The 19,165-nt window shown below is 33.8% G+C and overlaps 2 protein-coding genes across 3 annotated transcripts in view; one reads left to right on the top strand and one right to left on the bottom strand.

The window, feature by feature from the left end:
• Positions 1-8,013, bottom strand: part of LOC108142746 (transcription factor mef2A) — a 30,752-nt gene extending 22,739 nt beyond the window's left edge. The window contains exons 1-2 of one of the 2 annotated variants that reach the window (XM_017266773.2): positions 7,722-8,013; positions 7,211-7,665 (exon numbers count right to left, since the gene is read on the bottom strand). In XM_017266773.2, the coding sequence (XP_017122262.1) occupies positions 7,211-7,663 (453 nt within the window). In that variant the 5' untranslated portion in view covers positions 7,664-7,665; positions 7,722-8,013. Of the gene's footprint in view, positions 1-7,210 lie in introns of both variants that reach the window. The other variant, XM_017266772.2, reaches the window with a different exon arrangement.
• A 1,751-nt stretch (positions 8,014-9,764) lies between these two features.
• The window catches only part of LOC108142349 (hepatic leukemia factor), a 57,030-nt gene continuing 47,629 nt past the window's right edge, over positions 9,765-19,165 (top strand). The window contains exon 1 of the mRNA XM_017266138.2: positions 9,765-9,847. Coding sequence (XP_017121627.1) covers positions 9,805-9,847 — 43 coding nt within the window. The 5' untranslated portion in view covers positions 9,765-9,804. The remainder of the gene's footprint in view (positions 9,848-19,165) is intronic.

The following is a 19,165-nucleotide window of genomic DNA, read 5'->3' as shown; positions in this document are numbered from 1 at the left end:
AAGATGCCCATGATTGCCCACCTCTTAAAATTTAAGAATTTAAAAAAAAATCGTTTGCCCACCTCTTAAAAATATGTTTTTTCAACAAAAAACGTTTGCCCACCTCTTAAAAATTAATTTTTCCGACAAAAGTCGTTTGCCCACCCCTTAAAAATAGTTTTTTCGAAAAAATAAAAACTGCCCATGTTTGCCCACCTCTTAAAATTTAAGAATTTAAAAAAAAAATCGTTTGCCCACCTCTTAAAAATTAGTTTTTTAACAAAAATCATTTGCCGACGGCTTAAAAATAGCTTTTTTCGACAAAAGTCGTTTGCCCACCCATTAAAAATAGTTTTTTCAAAAAAATAAAAGATGCCCATGATTGCCCACCTCTTAAAATTTAAGAATTTAAAAAAAAATCGTTTGCCCACCTCTTAAAAATATGTTTTTTCAACAAAAAACGTTTGCCCACCTCTTAAAAATTAATTTTTCCGACAAAAGTCGTTTGCCCACCCCTTAAAAATAGTTTTTTCGAAAAAATAAAAACTGCCCATGTTTGCCCACCTCTTAAAATTTAAGAATTTAAAAAAAAATCGTTTGCCCACCTCTTAAAAATTAGTTTTTTAACAAAAATCATTTGCCGACGGCTTAAAAATAGCTTTTTTCGACAAAAGTCGTTTGCCCACCCATTAAAAATAGTTTTTTCAAAAAAATAAAAGATGCCCATGATTGCCCACCTCTTAAAATTTAAGAATTTAAAAAAAAATCGTTTGCCCACCTCTTAAAAATATGTTTTTTCAACAAAAAACGTTTGCCCACCTCTTAAAAATTAATTTTTTCGACAAAAGTCGTTTGCCCACCCCTTAAAAATAGTTTTTTCGAAAAAATAAAAACTGCCCATGTTTGCCCATCTCTTAAAATTTAAGAATTTAAAAAAAAAATCGTTTGCCCACCTCTTAAAAATTAGTTTTTTAACAAAAATCATTTGCCGACGGCTTAAAAATAGCTTTTTTCGACAAAAGTCGTTTGCCCACCCATTAAAAATAGTTTTTTCAAAAAAATAAAAGATGCCCATGTTTGCCCATCTCTTAAAATTTAAGAATTTAAAAAAAAATCGTTTGCCCACCTCTTAAAAATATGTTTTTTCAACAAAAAACGTTTGCCCACCTCTTAAAAATTAATTTTTTCGACAAAAGTCGTTTGCCCACCCATTAAAAATAGTTTTTTCAAAAAAATAAAAGATGCCCATGTTTGCCCATCTCTTAAAATTTAAGAATTTAAAAAAAAATCGTTTGCCCACCTCTTAAAAATATGTTTTTTCAACAAAAAACGTTTGCCCACCTCTTAAAAATAATAACAAAGGTTTTTGGTTTTTTTGTCACTGACAGTAACCGGAAAGCAGTGTTCCGTTTTCGAGAAAACCAAAACCTAAAATAGGGATTTTTAGTTGCAATTTTTAGCAGGTAGTTATATAAATATTTGAATCATTTTTAAACCTGAATGACTTGTTACATTAACGGTCTGCAAGGTTTTTTACCTGTCAAGGGGTTAAATTTGTTGACCAAAATTTGGGTTTTTTAACAGGTACCTATTTTGCAAACCTGCACAAATTTGGGATTGCATAATTTTTAGCCTGAAACACTTGTTGCCTTTTTAAAAATCGTTATTCTCCTCGATTTTTTACTGGGTGGGCAAACGATTTTTTTTTTAAATTCTTAAATTTTAAGAGGTGGGCAATCATGGGCATCTTTTATTTTTTTTGAAAAAACTATTTTTAATGGGTGGGCAAACGACTTTTGTCGAAAAAAGCTATTTTTAAGCCGTCGGCAAATGATTTTTGTTAAAAAACTAATTTTTAAGAGGTGGGCAAACGATTTTTTTTTTAAATTCTTAAATTTTAAGAGATGGGCAAACATGGGCATCTTTTATTTTTTTGAAAAAACTATTTTTAATGGGTGGGCAAACGACTTTTGTCGAAAAAGCTATTTTTAAGCCGTCGGCAAATGATTTTTGTTAAAAAACTAATTTTTAAGAGGTGGGCAAACGATTTTTTTTTAAATTCTTAAATTTTAAGAGGTGGGCAAACATGGGCAGTTTTTATTTTTTCGAAAAAACTATTTTTAAGGGGTGGGCAAACGACTTTTGTCGGAAAAATTAATTTTTAAGAGGTGGGCAAACGTTTTTTGTTGAAAAAACATATTTTTAAGAGGTGGGCAAACGATTTTTTTTTAAATTCTTAAATTTTAAGAGGTGGGCAATCATGGGCATCTTTTATTTTTTTTGAAAAAACTATTTTTAATGGGTGGGCAAACGACTTTTGTCGAAAAAAGCTATTTTTAAGCCGTCGGCAAATGATTTTTGTTAAAAAACTAATTTTTAAGAGGTGGGCAAACGATTTTTTTTTAAATTCTTAAATTTTAAGAGGTGGGCAAACATGGGCAGTTTTTATTTTTTCGAAAAAACTATTTTTAAGGGGTGGGCAAACGACTTTTGTCGGAAAAATTAATTTTTAAGAGGTGGGCAAACGTTTTTTGTTGAAAAAACATATTTTTAAGAGGTGGGCAAACGATTTTTTTTTAAATTCTTAAATTTTAAGAGGTGGGCAATCATGGGCATCTTTTATTTTTTTGAAAAAACTATTTTTAATGGGTGGGCAAACGACTTTTGTCGAAAAAAGCTATTTTTAAGCCGTCGGCAAATGATTTTTGTTAAAAAACTAATTTTTAAGAGGTGGGCAAACGATTTTTTTTTAAATTCTTAAATTTTAAGAGGTGGGCAAACATGGGCAGTTTTTATTTTTTCGAAAAAACTATTTTTAAGGGGTGGGCAAACGACTTTTGTCGGAAAAATTAATTTTTAAGAGGTGGGCAAACGTTTTTTGTTGAAAAAACATATTTTTAAGAGGTGGGCAAACGATTTTTTTTTAAATTCTTAAATTTTAAGAGGTGGGCAATCATGGGCATCTTTTATTTTTTTGAAAAAACTATTTTTAATGGGTGGGCAAACGACTTTTGTCGAAAAAAGCTATTTTTAAGCCGTCGGCAAATGATTTTTGTTAAAAAACTAATTTTTAAGAGGTGGGCAAACGATTTTTTTTTAAATTCTTAAATTTTAAGAGGTGGGCAAACATGGGCAGTTTTTATTTTTTCGAAAAAACTATTTTTAAGGGGTGGGCAAACGACTTTTGTCGGAAAAATTAATTTTTAAGAGGTGGGCAAACGTTTTTTGTTGAAAAAACATATTTTTAAGAGGTGGGCAAACGATTTTTTTTTAAATTCTTAAATTTTAAGAGGTGGGCAATCATGGGCATCTTTTATTTTTTTGAAAAAACTATTTTTAATGGGTGGGCAAACGACTTTTGTCGAAAAAAGCTATTTTTAAGCCGTCGGCAAATGATTTTTGTTAAAAAACTAATTTTTAAGAGGTGGGCAAACGATTTTTTTTTTAAATTCTTAAATTTTAAGAGGTGGGCAAACATGGGCAGTTTTTATTTTTTCGAAAAAACTATTTTTAAGGGGTGGGCAAACGACTTTTGTCGGAAAAATTAATTTTTAAGAGGTGGGCAAACGTTTTTTGTTGAAAAAACATATTTTTAAGAGGTGGGCAAACGATTTTTTTTTAAATTCTTAAATTTTAAGAGGTGGGCAATCATGGGCATCTTTTATTTTTTTGAAAAAACTATTTTTAATGGGTGGACAAATTTTTTTTCGGACAAGGCTGTTTAAAAGCCGTCGGCAAACGTTTTTTGCTAAAAAATCATATTTTAGGAGGTGGACAAACGAATTTTTTTTTAGATTCTGAAATTTTAAGAGGTGGGCAAACATGGGCAGTTTTTATTTTTTCGAAAAAATTGTTTTTTTGCCTTCGGCAAATGATTTTTTATTGGGTAAAAAGTTATGAAAACTTAAAAGTTCAATATTTTTTAAAGTTTTTACTTTTTCAAAATTCTAAAAGGTGGGCAAACGTGGGCAAACGATTCTCTTGCGATTAAAAAAAAAAAAATTTAAAAAAGTCAACTTTTATGTTTTCGAAAATCTTCGAAAATTTTCGAACTTCCCATATTTTCAAAACTGGAGGTGGGCAAAAAAAACTAATTGGTGGGCAAAAGTGGGCAAAAAATGGGCAAACGATTCCGCTTTTCAAATTTCGAAAATTCGATTTTAGTCGACCCAACTTCTTTGAGCTGTGTAATACTCCTACTTTTGTCATGGTCTTATAACTGACATAATAAAGACATTTCAGCATATGACAATCTTTAGTCTAAACGCACCGAAAGTCAAGAGATAATGATGTATGAACAAATGGAGGGAGTAGCCGAAAATCAAGGTTGGGGAATACCATATTTGGTGTAATTAGGAATTTCAATTGAAGAAGTTGTCATGCCATTAATAATTATTCATGCAAAAGTAGTATACAAGCAATTAAGACTGACAATTAATTTGCTTAAAAATTAATTTACAAAATACGGTAAATTAAGATTTTTAAGGCAGAAAATAAAAATATTTTATACATTTTTGTTTTTTAACCCATGATTTCAATGGCAAATTTGTACGATTTTTAATTGTTGTTTTAAATTGTGACTTAGACATATTTTAACTGTGAGGTATACAACAAGTTATTATTTAACTTTGTTAATTTCTTAGTATTAGTTTTAATTAAGAAAAAGTTGCACTCCTGCCGATGGTTAGTTACCGTAACTTGACCAAACTTCCATGGGTGAATGTTAATGCCAGATGGATTGGATAATATCCCCCGTAAGGTCAACGTAATTTGACTTCTATTCACGCCTGCCAGCGATGGCCATTGTAGTTGGTAAGTCAGCTGTCAACGAATGCGGTTTGTTGTTTTTTTTTTCTTATTTTACCGCCAGCCAAATGAAAGTGAAAACCCGATGCAATGAACTCTTCGCGGGAGGATGAAACTGTGGAGCATGCAACTCCTACAACATAAGTTGCAAGTTGCAGTCAATAGGGAAAGCAGCAGCTGCGTTAGAAAAATTCAAATTATGCGACAACGGAGCCATTCAAGTGTGGCCAAGAGGCCACAACAACAAAACCGGCAACAATATCAAGTGACAATCATAAAGAAAGAAGAAAGACAACAAAAAAGTAGTTAAATAAAAATAATAAGCTTTGCTGCTACTTTTTCTCATTACGTTTTATCGGCAGCTATTAAAGCCGCAAAATCTTGGCGACATTTCGTAATGAGGCTTGGAAAGGGGGCTTTAGACATATCAAATTGCCAGTGGATTTGCATGCCCAAGACAAAAGGCCATAAACTTGTTGATTGTCAGTTGGCATGGCTGCCAATTCCAAAACGAAATTCGGATATACCTCCCCCTTTGACTGGGAAATCGCCACCCAAAGCCCAATCATTAAATCGTGGCCTGACCTTTGCAATCAGTCGATTTCGATTCGAACGCCCTAATGAACGCTCTTGGTCCGACAAACATAAACATATAGGAGCGGAAAAAAACAACGCACAATAATTCTACAGCTAATTACAGTTTAGGCCAAGACCTTGTTAGCTTTTCTTTAAACAAAAGTTTTGCTTTCGATGTTTACGCTTGAGTTTTCAGCGGAATCGGTGTGTGATTATGGCATATTTGCTTGAGAACGAATTCAGGAAATATTGTGATTGTTCGATAAGGTCAGAGGTGGAATGTGCTGATGACTGATGACGGCAGAGACCTTCAAATTAGGAGAAGTGAAACTTGGCTTTGGGAAAATTTTAAGGGTAAAGGAAATATAGGGAATTTCATATAATTACACGGGATGTATCGAAACAATTAAGGGACAAATTAATGTATCAAAGAAAAGGGAACGCCGTTAATATAACAAGTTTTTGGTTTAATCTATATTATTTTTTTTTCTTTTAAAAGAATCTCATAAAAATAAATGTTTTGAGTTTGGGAAATTTATATCAAATATTCAGAAATGCGTTGTGATTAAATATATGATTTATACCAAGAAATCGATTGATGGTAATAAGTTTATAGGATTATTTTAAATCTGACGTTTAAGATTTATATTTATTCATAGTGGATTTGAAGATTGGGAATAAATTTGTTGAAATTTCATAATAAAATGTAATAGTGTTCCTCAAAAAAATGTGAATTCTTTTGCGGCTTTAAATAGCGTTTTTTTTGCAGGTGTTTAAATTTTAATAATAAAATATTAGAAAACTGAAAAAAATGTGGTTTTCATAAACTCTCCAGCAGAGTAACCCTAATAAAACTTTCAATTCGGCTTGATGTCCGCTGCTGAACTCGTTGAGACACTTAATAAATGTTACATGTGCCCCCTTTCAACCACTTACACCTCCCCAACTCTCCCCCCTTATCACCCTTATCAATGCCAAATTAAGTTTGCTCTCCAATCTCAGCCCACACACGAACAACAAACGATTCGAGCACTTTTCGCACATAAATCAAGTTGACCTTAAAAAATCAGCGAAACAAAAAAAAACTTTGTCATAACATGGCAACAACAAAAACTGCAAGACGTAAAAGGAGGCGAAGAGTTTTTGGGAGGAGAAAGGAGTGGGGAGGCTGTCAAGGCTACGTGACAAACAACAAGGTGACATAAATATCCAGTTGCTCCAAAAAGGAAATTAAATTTTTTTCTTTTTTTGCTAAGGCAACATAACAAAGTGCAAGGAGATGGGCATGTGGAGCAGAGTAAGAGAGAAAACGGAGACACGTTCCAAGCAATGAAAACATAAAGTGATACAGTGGACACTCGAATAGAAAGCACCCTGTAACTGAAGTTCTTTCCCCTAAAATATCAAGACACATTTTTGGAATTTAAGTATAAGAAAATTACCGGCATCAACCTAGAAAGTTTATTACATCGAAACTTCTTTTGTTGTTGATGCCATTTATTCTTTAATTATTGTGATATTTCTTTAAGTTTACTGATCATGGTTTTGCTTATTACACAATAGTAATAATAATATTAATTTTAATAAATTGTACTTGAAATGTTTAGATTGTTCGTATTTTCTATTTATTAAAGCATAATTAATTTTTTCTTTAACAACAGCCAGATTCTTCCGTTTCGATTGCAAATACTTTAAATTTGTAAGCGGACAAAAGCCCAGAACTTTTATAAAATCCTTTGGCTCGTCATTTAACTTAAAAAATATTTACGGTTCGGTATATTTCTAGGTAATTAAGAAACTCCTGGAAAAACAAGGAGTTCCCTGTTAAAGTAGTGTTCACTGTACTAACCTGCTGGTGTGCTGGCTGGTGTGTCGGTTGCATTGGCCAGGGCCAGACGAGATTGAGATTCCTGGCGGATTGTGGATGTTGAGGGGGGTATGGCGGGGGATGGTTAGGTGGCGGCGGGGAGAGCAGCTGTTTAGCGGCGTGATAGAGTTTCATATTGGCTGTGTGACGTCGTGCTGGAAGAGCAGGGGGCGGGGTGGCGCACGGTGAATCCTGTTCTCTTTCTCTTTCTAGCGATTCCTGATTCTCCAGTTGTTGTTGTTGCTGTTGTTGCTTGGCCTCGTTTGTCGGCGGCTTCTTGGGCAATGTCAAGGAATTGTTGTTGCTACCGTTCCCATTGTTGTTGTTATTCAGCGAAAGCGAACGCGCAAAAGAACTTTTGAAATAGCGACACGGCATCTGGAAATCAAAGTCAAGATCCGTTGCCTGCTGCATATTTGCTGTTGTTTTTTGCATATCTATTGCCCAAATAGGAATTTTTTATTTATACTTATGTATGTTATATGCGTGGTACCTATTTCTTCTTGTTTTCCTTTTCGGTCTGTTTTAAATTGGCATTGTTGTTTGTTTTCCTTCTCTTGTTTTCCTTATGGATTATTGCATTTTTTCACGCATAAGCTCACTTTCACACACTCACACTCAAATCAATTGGTTTTTGACACCCGAGCGATTTTTTCCAGTACAATTTAATAGAAATTCATTGGAAATCAATTTCAATTTTTGCGATTTATTTGCGCGCGCGCACAAACCAATTTTCATAAAAAGGCGCAGCGATTTTACCTTGCGACCGAACTGTTGAGCTTTTTTCCGGAGAATGAGAAAAAATTCAAAATATAATCGGTGGGAAAGAAGAAACAGAGAGAGCAAAGTAACCAAGGCAACAGAGTCCAAACCAATAACAGTATTGCTTCTTAACATTGCAGTGATCATTTTCAACACACACATAAAAGTAGGCTATAGATTTCATGTAAAATAAATAATACATCACAATTTGACAAAAAAAAATTTAAAAAATATATTGTTGGATTGGGAAGCAATTTCATAGAATTAAAAACAAATAATATTTAATGAAAATGCAATTTATAAATGTCGGGTTGTTAACCTTTTTAATTAATAAACAAATTATAAAATTCAACATTTTACTATGTATAAAATACATCGGTAGATAAAAATTGTTTATAGGTGGCTCTGCCCTTCAATGATCGACGGCGAAATGTAAGACTATTCGTCTTCGTAGATAATATGTATAAATGGTATCAATAATTATAGAGCTATTGTCTTAAAATGTTTTATGAATTTATGCAACTATAAATAATTATAAATATTTAAGTATATATGTATATATATATGTATTAAAAAAAATGTTTACTTTTAAAAATACACTAATACTTTACTTGATAAAAACCCACTATACTACAACTACAATTTATTTAAAACAGAAAGGTGCAAAACACTAATTTAGTGAATAAAATGTTTTGAAATCAAACCTTAAATGATTGATAATAAATAAAAATAAATCATTTTTTACTAAGAGTAATATAAAGTCGTAATATTGAACTAAAAAGGCAAATAACAAAATATTTTCAATGGAACTCATAATATCACTTAAGCCATCGAAATTTTAAATGAGCATTTGCTTCCATCCAAAATCGAACCCTCCGTTTCCTCAGCTGTGTAATACCCGGACTAATTCCCATACCTTATGTGGTATCTAAACTGGGGGGACAGGTTGCCAATCAAATTGATTGTGTTGCGCTGATGTTTGTCCCTGTTTATCAAGCTTAGGTGCAAGGATTTTTCGGCCTTATCATAACAGAAGTGATTAAGTACCCTTTGATGAAATGCACATATGTGAATACATAAGGCTGAATTTAAAAATTTCCTCGAAAGTCTAATATCGCTGATAGACTGATAAGCTTTTATTTAGTTATTCAGTGTCCAAGATGAACCTTTTAATATGTTATTGAACTTATGTTATTAAATTAAAAAAAAATACTAATTATCGTTTGTGAGAAAGTTTTTATGAAACACAACTAATTAAGGTCAAATATTATTAACTTTATTAATCTCAACCCCAAAGAAGATTAGACAAATCCTTTTGCAACTTGAAACGCTGCCCCAAAAATAGAAATAAAGCGATTAGTCAGCATCGGTCGTAGTCGCATAGTGGGTACTTAGTATAGATTTCTATTTTTAAGGCCCCACGAGACACTGTTGCCATGTGCGCATGCCTCTGCGACTCTCCGTTACATAAGGCTTATATAAGCGGGCCATGCGAGCGAGCGGGATGGTCCTACATGACATGGCGCTCTCCCCAATTAGTCCTCTCTCGTTCTGCCCTGCTGAAATGGCTCCAGCAAAGATTGCGACCACGTGATGCGATCCACCGGCTGCAATGAAAAGAGAGTGAAATAGAGAGAGACTAGTACTTGAAGTTGCTCTTGTTTTGATTTTCAATTTATGTTCCATGCTCCCCCGCGCCGCAATGGAAATGATTTAATCTTTTCGAAAATAGTTTCAGTTACGCGTTGTTGCTGAGACCGTGTGAAGCGGTAATCGTTTTTTAGGATTGGCAATCGATAGAGGGAGAGCGTGCAATGAGCGAACCCAGGGAGAATATCATGGATTTATCCGTGCGAGGTAAGTGCCTAAGTATGTAAGCACCTGTCCCCTCCATTCCCCTCTATCCATCTCTTAAAACAACAAAAGAAAAGAAACACGTGCACTAGTGAGAGTGCGAATCGGTTTTGTTTGCTCTGCCTCTCACTCACTCTTTAAGGGGGAATAAGAGAGAGCGAGTGAGGGTGAGAGAGCGATGGGTGGGCGTGTGATAGTAAGCTTTTGCATGGTTTTTTTTTTTTTGCTAGTGCTAAGCCCCCATGTGACAAATTATTTGATTTTGTCTACTGATTGCCACAAATTGGTTTTTTTGATTTTGTTTTTATGTTTTTTTAATTTATACGGTGATTTTTGTTTGCCATTAGGCGAAGCCTTAAACAAATAGAGGCTAGTGTACGAAAACGCAAAACAATTTTGGCGGGAGGTGGCTATAGTCGGTAATTGCGTTCGGGTTTCAAGTGATACGTCACTAGATATAGTGGATCACAGACAACTCTTAAGCTTTGAAAAGACCTAAAAATTTATACTAGAACTTTGTCATTTACCTATTAAGTTTCAAAATTCATTCGTTTTAAAAATAGCAACGCCTCAAAAACAAAATTTTAATTGTTTTAATGTTTTAACTTTTGCTAAATGAGATATAAGTTGAACATGTTCCATAGCCTTAAGTTTTTTATTTTCTTACCATTTCTGAGAGCAAATAAAAGTGAAATTTCCTATCATCGTGATTCATTTTTATTATTTAAGTATCATGTTTTGTGTAAGGTAGTGTCATGCTTATTATTAAACAACGATATTTCATGTAGTATCACACTGTAACAGCTCACTGTACTATCTGGCGAATAAATAATTCAGAATTTACACAGTATGCTGTCATTAATTAGTGCAGTCCAGATGCCGACTAATTGATATATTGTGAACCCGCTCCAGGAAATAACCCTTCCCAGCCCCGGCTATTTAACCACTCCACCAAACGACTTCCCCCGAGATAAGCCCGTATATACCCACCCGATCACCTGCGATCGATATGCATAGCACTTCGATACAAACCAACAACTGACCCCGTTGGATCTTGCGTCGGCATTTACGGTCTTTGATATCAGACTAATCAAATGTTGGGAAGCTCGATAAAATACTATTGATTTTTTAAGTCCATTCCCACTAAGAATTCTTCGGTTGCCATGATGAACTGCTGTCCAGAATTGGTGAAATAGAAACGACGACGTCGTCGTCGCCAGTTGTCGCCATCCCACAATCACAATCAATTGCACTGTCATTGTGTCGCCGGATTCGTTATCAGGAGAAAAGGAAAGACGAGGTTACCAGGCGACTATAAATATTTACCCTCATGATATAGTTGGGCCGCATAAAAAGTGAGTTGTGGCTGTGTGGCTGGTGATTATGATGATTATGGTGGGGATGGAGCCAGAGGGCGAGTTTAATTTTAAGAGTTTACGGCAAAAGCACACAGTTGCATCGCTCACGTTTAGAAAATGGGCCTGATAAACCCGACCATGTAATAAACGCCTTTTATTCAGTGACTTTTAGAAATAACTGTAAGACACTTGTCATTTAATTTTATTAGTGTTAAATTGTGAATATATAATATTATAGAACAAGGCAGAAACTTTTTTATATTTTCTTTTAGCTTTTTAAGTTGAAATTTTGAATAGAATTTTAAAATATTTGTCTTTATTTATGATTGTATTTGTCACAAATAAGGTCTTACAATTTCTTTGATTATTAAAAAAGCTTACTATAGCTGGCATTTAATTTCAAAATCTTAAAAAAAATTAATTTACAGAACTTAAACTTTGAATTTAAAGATCCTTAATTTCCCGCTGTGAACTTGCTTGTACCCTAATATTTAACATTTTCTAGTTACTTCTCTGACCGTTCGACAAAGCTCTCTACAAAAGCTCAAGAGAGTGCCCCTCAATCGTGTTCTCCATATAAAACTGGCTCTCCCCTATCTGCAATTCGGTTTTTTTTTTGCGAACCGATCACATGGTCAAGTTTTCGTGGCTGAGTTAGAAGCTCCAAGTTCCATTTCCATTCACTGATCCGTCTGATAAGATCGCAACGCACGCATCTGGGCGTGGAAGCTTTGACAATGCGAAAATTAAATAGTTGACACCAAACACCAAAACAATCTCTGTATTTGGCAGTTTGGGAGGCTTATCGACAAGCCATTATCTTGTATAGTACCACTAATCTGTTCCCAAAATCGGGTCACTAAACACGCGACTAACGTAGCCTTGCCACGCGCCCCTCTTTAAACAAAAAAAAAAAAAAACGTGTCTGAGCAGTTTTGGAAAATTTCTAAGCAATCTAAGTCAGTCGTTTTTTCGGTCAGTCTTGCTAGTGGAATTGGAAGTCGACTTGGACAGCCAGTGGCGTGATGATAAAAACATATAGTATAGCGATGCCAGGGCGTTTGTCTTCAACCGATCGGGGAACGGTACAGTCCTCATAGTGTCATAAATGGAATTGCCTTCAGATTAGATTCTCCAACTGCTGGCATATATTCGATAAAGAGGGTTTATGAAGTCAGTCTGATAAACTACGTTTTTGACATTTCGTCACTTACTATTTTTAGCGGTTTATTAATTGACAAAATGACACCCAAATAAATCATGCACTGCAACTATATAATTAGAACCCCTATAAAAAGCAGCACCTACAGAAACATTGAAATATAGAAATTATTTTTCTAAGGCTTATTAAAATGTTAACCTTTTCAGAAAAACGGAGATCTTAAATAAAATGATCCAAGACTTGTACTATACTTATCAACAAAGGGGTTTAATAATTGATTTTTTGATTTAATAAAAGCTAATTGTTTTTCAAGCCATAAAAAAAAATTGCTTGATTTATTTGGTTAAATATGAGTAAATATGAAATTAAATAATAAAATATTAGCCACATTAAAATGGCCACAAAAAGTTACTATTTTAAAGGCTTAAGAAAATCTTGTTAAATAATGCATAAGAGCTGACTTTTTTAGTTTGCAATCATAAAATAGTACTTAGTCAGTGCAGATTCATAAAAAAATTCCACAAGCTTTCACGGAAATGAGTAAATGCTATCAGTCATGGTTAAACAAATTATGATTTCAACTGCTCTGCAAAATTTTAAATACACAATATTTCTTAGCTTTGACTGACTCTCAAGCATTATGTTGATTTAAGCTGAAATACATATAAAATATTTGGTAAGTCAGCAAAACGTTTTGAGCCTCTCTCTTCTCCTTTATTATTCTTTTGATTATTCAAATTCGGTCTCTTGCCATCTCCAGGTTCTTCTGCCCTCTCTTTCCCACTGCCCATTACGTCAATTTGCAATAACGAAAACCAGAAAACCAGTGAAATCTAAACAAAACTGCAGCGCCATCAAGTGCGGTAATAAGCAGGCCATCTCGCTTGCACCCGCTGGAATCCATTCAAATTGAGAATGCGAATGGGGGGAGGTGGGTCGAAAAGGGGAAGGTGGGAAGTGGTGGGTCCACGGACAGAGGCTTGAAATGAAATGGGTGAGTCGCCGCGTCGACGGCACCGTCGACTGCAAAAATTAATATTATGTCATACACATGTATAGCGGTCTGCGGTGTAATCTGCAACAGTGTGCGTGTGTGTCAGTCTGGTCAGGCTCGTGTGTGTGGGTGTGTAATTAGAGATGCACTGGGGGAAGTTATCCATTAAATATTCATAAAGTTCTACATTCTATTTAAGTTATTAAGAATATTTTTTGAAACATTTTGTAGACGTTGTACACCCTTGCAGAGGGTGCTATAATTTCAGTGAAATGTTTGCAACGCAGTGAAGGAGTCATTTCCGCTTCATTCTATTATTATTATTATTAAAAATATGGTTTTTATAATTATTCTTCGGGATATCGTGTTTAATATTTCAGATTTTAACAATATGAAATAAGTGCAATAACGGCAATAAAAAGTAATACTTTGTCACACTTTGTTTTTGTGTATCGCAGAAACATTTTTAAAAATTAATTTTCGAGTGTTTACTTGCATCAAGAACAAAAGTTAAGTTACTTATATTAAAATTTACGACAATGCTTTTTTCATATTATTATTACTATTACTATTACTACTATTCCCTGTGTAAATTACACTGTAGGAAACGAGAGACAAAAAGAGAACCGAGCTTTTAAGAAAAGATATCAATCTATCCGTGGTAAAACACGACAACAACAAAAAATCACGATCGTTTATTGCCACGCCAATAAAAGTGCCAATTAACATACATATACACTATTCACAAAAATAAAGAGAACGTGAGAGAGGGAGAAAAATAGAGCTGGGCTCACCACACACACACATACAGACATGGGGTTCAATTAAAAGGCGCCATAAAGACATCCAACAACGGTACTTTTTGCTGCGCTCTTTCGCATACAAATTGCAGGCAATCAATTTGCAAAAACTACAATAAAAGCAATAAAAACAATATAACCACCGCAGACACCGCACAACTATAATGAAGAAGAAAAAGCAGCAGCTGAAGAATAGCATTTAATGAAAATGTCCAATAAGCCAAAGAGCTTTATATTTATGACAACAGTGCGTATGTTCGTGTCAGTCTCATTCCATGTGTGTGTGTAATTGCAAGAAAATAAACAGAACAAAAATGAAATTATATTGGTCATAAAATTGTATACTAAATATAAAAATGCACAAAAATTGGCTCAGCTAAATATTTTAACAATTTCGGGTGTGAGATAAAAATGGAAGAGACACAAAAATTATTTAACGCGATTTAACTTGAGACATACTTTTCGCAAGGCCAAGCTCAATCGATAGAAAAAGTAACTTTAATAACTGGTTTGGCCTAGTGACAAGCGTTAAAGAAAAAATACTGTGGGTCTTAGGTAACAATCATTTATGTTTTGAATTTAAAAATATTTGTATAATTTATTAATAAAATTTTTTTTTGTATATCACAAAGTGCAGATGAAGAAATAGAACAGAAAAACAACAACATTGATAAAAATCTTGTCTTTAGTCTAGTTTTTGCTGGGTTAATAATAAATAGATATGCGGGTGAGAAAATTGATACAATTTTTAGAAAAAGTTGATCTACTTTATTTCCATTTACCCGAAATAAATAGATCAATTAAAATTTGACTATCAAAACAGAAAGAATTAAGTGAGACCATTAAAAGAAATTGACACACGAAGACTTAATTAGTAGCCACAACAATCAATTGTGGTGCCCCCATATTTGCAGCATATCAACCCACTGTGTTGAGTGATAGAGATAGGTATACAGTATATAGAGAGATAGAAAAATACCGGACCGGCAAAAAGTTTAATTGAAAAGCCGAGTTAAATAACCACGTGGTGGAGTAAAATGCATTGTTTATATTTCTTGTTTTGTGAAGTTCTCAGCGGTTTTTCGTGCGAGTTTGTTTTGAATTGCAGCTCAAGTGCCTGCTCTCTCACTCATTCGTCCCCTCCCATTCACCCTTACACTCTTATCGCAATTTGTGAGCCCGGTTTTGTTTTTGTTTTTGTTTGTAGTTGCGGTCTGCTGCCGTTGGAGCAGCCAAAGTGTCAACAGATGATGAAAAATGCGCCACTTGAGGGCTGAGACCGATGAAACCGAAACTCAAACCATGCGATTTTGGCACGGTAAAAAAATAGTAACTTAAATAGGTTAAAATAATGTATTTCTACAAATTAAGGAAAAACTTCAAACTAAAATTAGTGTTCCATCATTTAATTTCAGTATTTCACCTATCAAAGCTTTTTTTTGATTGTTGGTATTATTATTATTATTATTGAGAAGCAAGTATTTTCTCTCATAATGGCTTTAACATTTTTATAAACTTTTTATTTTTTTGTACCTTGCTTATTATTTATAGCAACTGTCCACCAGAACATTGCTTACTCTTATATTATTTTAGAAATCAGCAAATAGTTGTAATGTTTAAATGCTTTAGATTATTACCCACGTTTTACGTTTTCAAGAAATAAAAAAGAAATTCGGTCAAAATATAAAAAGATTTGTAATAAAAAAAATCAGAAGAATATATGTGGTTTAATTAATCAGATGAATTTAATTGTATTTCCAAAACTGTTTGCTCCAGTGCATGTATTTTTTGTGCTCTTCTTTTTCGTTTTTCGGTTTGATGTATTGGCAGGAGCAGTGACAGCAGTGAAAGGGCAAGAGAGATTGCTAGTCCCCGAAGAAGAGTGGAGGTATTTGTGAGTTAAAAAAGGTGAACAGCGTGTGAAGTGGTGACGTTGACAGTTCCACGGATTTGATACTTTTTCCTGTAATTCGGTGATTTTTTTTTTGGGTAAAACTCATTGTAAGTGACACTTGTCTAGGGAGTGAAATGGGCGGGGAAAGTGTTCAGACATTTTCGGTTGCTCATTTACGCCCCCAAAACCAAGAATTTGCCGCACATATCAATCACAAGACCTAAGCCCATGTCTTACCCCACTCACCCCCGACTCTGGTACAGCCCACCCCCTAAAAATCCACCCCCTCTAATGCTCCGTTAATTGACAGTTGACGCTTTCTCTGCTTCTGCCTCTGCCAAATCGTCGACGTCGTCATCGTTGCCTGACAGTAAATTGAAAAATTGTTGAGATTTCACGAAATAACGCAAATGTAAAGTATCTTAGAAATTACAAACAACCAAAAGCAATCAGGAAAGGAATCGTACAGTGACAAAAGCGTTTAATGGGTTTATTTATAGTCATACTTGTTTGTCATTTGGAAGTCTTTGGTTTTCCCGACATTAATAATTTATTTAATAAAATCTTTAAATTGATTTGGTTGCGGAATGTACCAAAATGACTACTTGCATTTATGGCATTAATATAAAGAATATTTAAATATTTAAAAACATTCAAATTACCATCACCCTAATTTTTTAAGCAAATAAATTATTTAACTTTCTTTTAAATAACATAAATCGTGTCCAACTTTTTTCTGTGTACTTTTTTCTGTGTACCCGTTTTGCTTGCTTTCTACTTATCTATCTCTCTATGATTTTGAATTTATTTGTTCTTTGGCTCTGGCAAAAATAAATTAAAGTTTACGAAAAATGCTCAGTTCAAGGTGAGCCCATATGAGAATATAAATTATTTATGTGGTCGTAGTTTTTACCCCACCCCTTTTATATTCTACACTTCCCCCGCCCCGAATACGCGCCTTTTGTTTGCCAACGTCACACGCAAAATTTTAATTGAATTTACATTCTCATCGACACTGAGGGGAGAAGAAATACAAACGAAAATATAAGAAATATTCCAATCTATTTGTTAGTTTGATAACAAATTGAAGGGGCAGGAAAAAACTAATTCAATTAACAGTTGGCCAATAAAAACGGAAAACGATTGCCTATTTAAGTGGTAAAGAGGTGGAAAGGTGGTGGTGGAAGGCGAAATGAAAAAGTGTTCAATAAAAAAGAATTGCTCAATCAAAATGGTTTCTCAGGTAGCATTATATTCTTATTTTTTATTTTGAAGACGCATGTGGCAAATGTTTTTCTTCTTTTAGCAGAGTAGGAGTACCCTATTGTTTTGAGTGTGTTGGGAATTTAAATTTTTTGCTTTAACCAATAAAAATACTTTAAACTTTTAAAATGCAAAACTTATTTATATTATTTTATTTATATTAAAAAAAAGTTCGTTTAATTTTTACTACGGTGATTTGAGTGATTTAATTATTTAATAAATTATTGTAAACATTTTCGAGTCAGCGTCTTATATTTTCTAGTCTTAACGGTTGTTTAGCTTCTAAAATACATTTCTGTGATTTTTTTGTCATCTTAGTCGAACTAATTTGATAATCATAAAGAAACCTATTTATTGATGTAATAAATATCACAAGAATATAATTTGAGTTGGGTAAAATCTTGTCTATGATGTTCTTCTTCTTTTTCTTAAGTGTGTGTTAATTAGGGAGTTCGTGGATATGCAAATTTAAAACATGGTAAAATTTAATGATTATGAAAAACAAATCTGTTGAACGGATATCTTGTAGTCTGAAAACTGGATTAAGGTTCTTAAGTACGAAGGTTTTTCCTCGGGCTCAAGTGCGTGAGCTACCACTTAGGGCATTTTCTGCCCAGTTTTCCTCCTAGTTCTCCCCCCCAGCAAAAAAAAAACTTAGATACACACGCACACAGACGCACAAACTGACAGTTTATAAATGATCATGCGTGGGTGAGTGTTTAACAGTGGGTCGTTGGGTGGTGGGAGGCAGTGGGTTTTCTGAATGGGTGGGTGGTGGTGGTTGGAGGGGGTGGCCAAGTCGTGCATGCTTTGTTTGCTTTGCTTTTGTAGCTGCCGTCACGTGGTATCTTCTTCTTATTCCCTCTTTTTTGGCATTGAAGCTTTTGTGAGTTTGTTGATTTTTTTTGTGTTTTTTGTTTGCATTTCTCGTTATTCCACTGCAGTTGAAATTATCAATATTGTTGTTGCTCTCGTTGTCTGACCCAGAGTTAGTTGGAAAAATGTTTGACTTGTCTTCAGGAAAACGAAATTTCCCCATTTTCCTTCCCGCCTTCTTGTTGGTTCTTTAATTGGGCTATAAAAGGGGACTAGCAAGCATTCGTTTCATGGCTGAATCGATTTTGTCAATTCGGAGCAATCACCTTTTTACTTAAGCATTTAAGCACATTTTTAAAACCTATTCCCAGGCGTTTTAGTTTAAATAAATATTTTTAACTAACGGTCTTAGCTTTTCAAAATGTCCAAAATGTGTCCTCCGACGAACGTTAAACAGTTTTAACTTACTTAACTAATAGTAATTTGGCTTAATACCGCATTTTTTATCAAAGACTTACTATATTTTGCTGAAATGAGCCAATGAATTTGTTATCCTAATTAAAAAGCTATGATTTCAGCGAGAAAATTGACTGAAATCTTATTACAATTGATTGTGTTGGGGAAAAGGATTAAAAAACATTTTTAAAAGTTTCTTCATGATTAAAAATGTTACTTAAAGTAAAAACTTAGCCAAGTATTTAAGAATAAAAATATAAAAAATTTAATAGAATTATGTATAAATACATAAATGTATCATATTATACATGTTATCGCAATAAAAAATTAATAACTTTGTTTTACCGTCTATATTCATACTTACTTAATCATACGTTTTATGCCACCTGCTTTTGTTGACTTCCCATTAACCCCGTAACAACAATTTGCGGCAAAACCCAACTTCATCATAATTATTTCTATTCATCAGTCTGTGTATCCAGGCATCTAGCAATCTATTCAACCAGATAGATCAAAGTGTACAAATAAATCGACAATGATTGCATACACCAACCCCTATCCCCCATCTTTGAAAAAGT

The sequence above is a fragment of the Drosophila elegans genome, unplaced genomic scaffold (assembly GCF_018152505.1).
Source record: "Drosophila elegans isolate 14027-0461.03 unplaced genomic scaffold, ASM1815250v1 contig_208, whole genome shotgun sequence".
NCBI lineage: Eukaryota > Metazoa > Arthropoda > Insecta > Diptera > Drosophilidae > Drosophila > Drosophila elegans.
The sequence above is the reverse complement of the archived record's forward strand: the minus strand, read 5'-3'. Positions and strand labels throughout refer to the sequence as shown.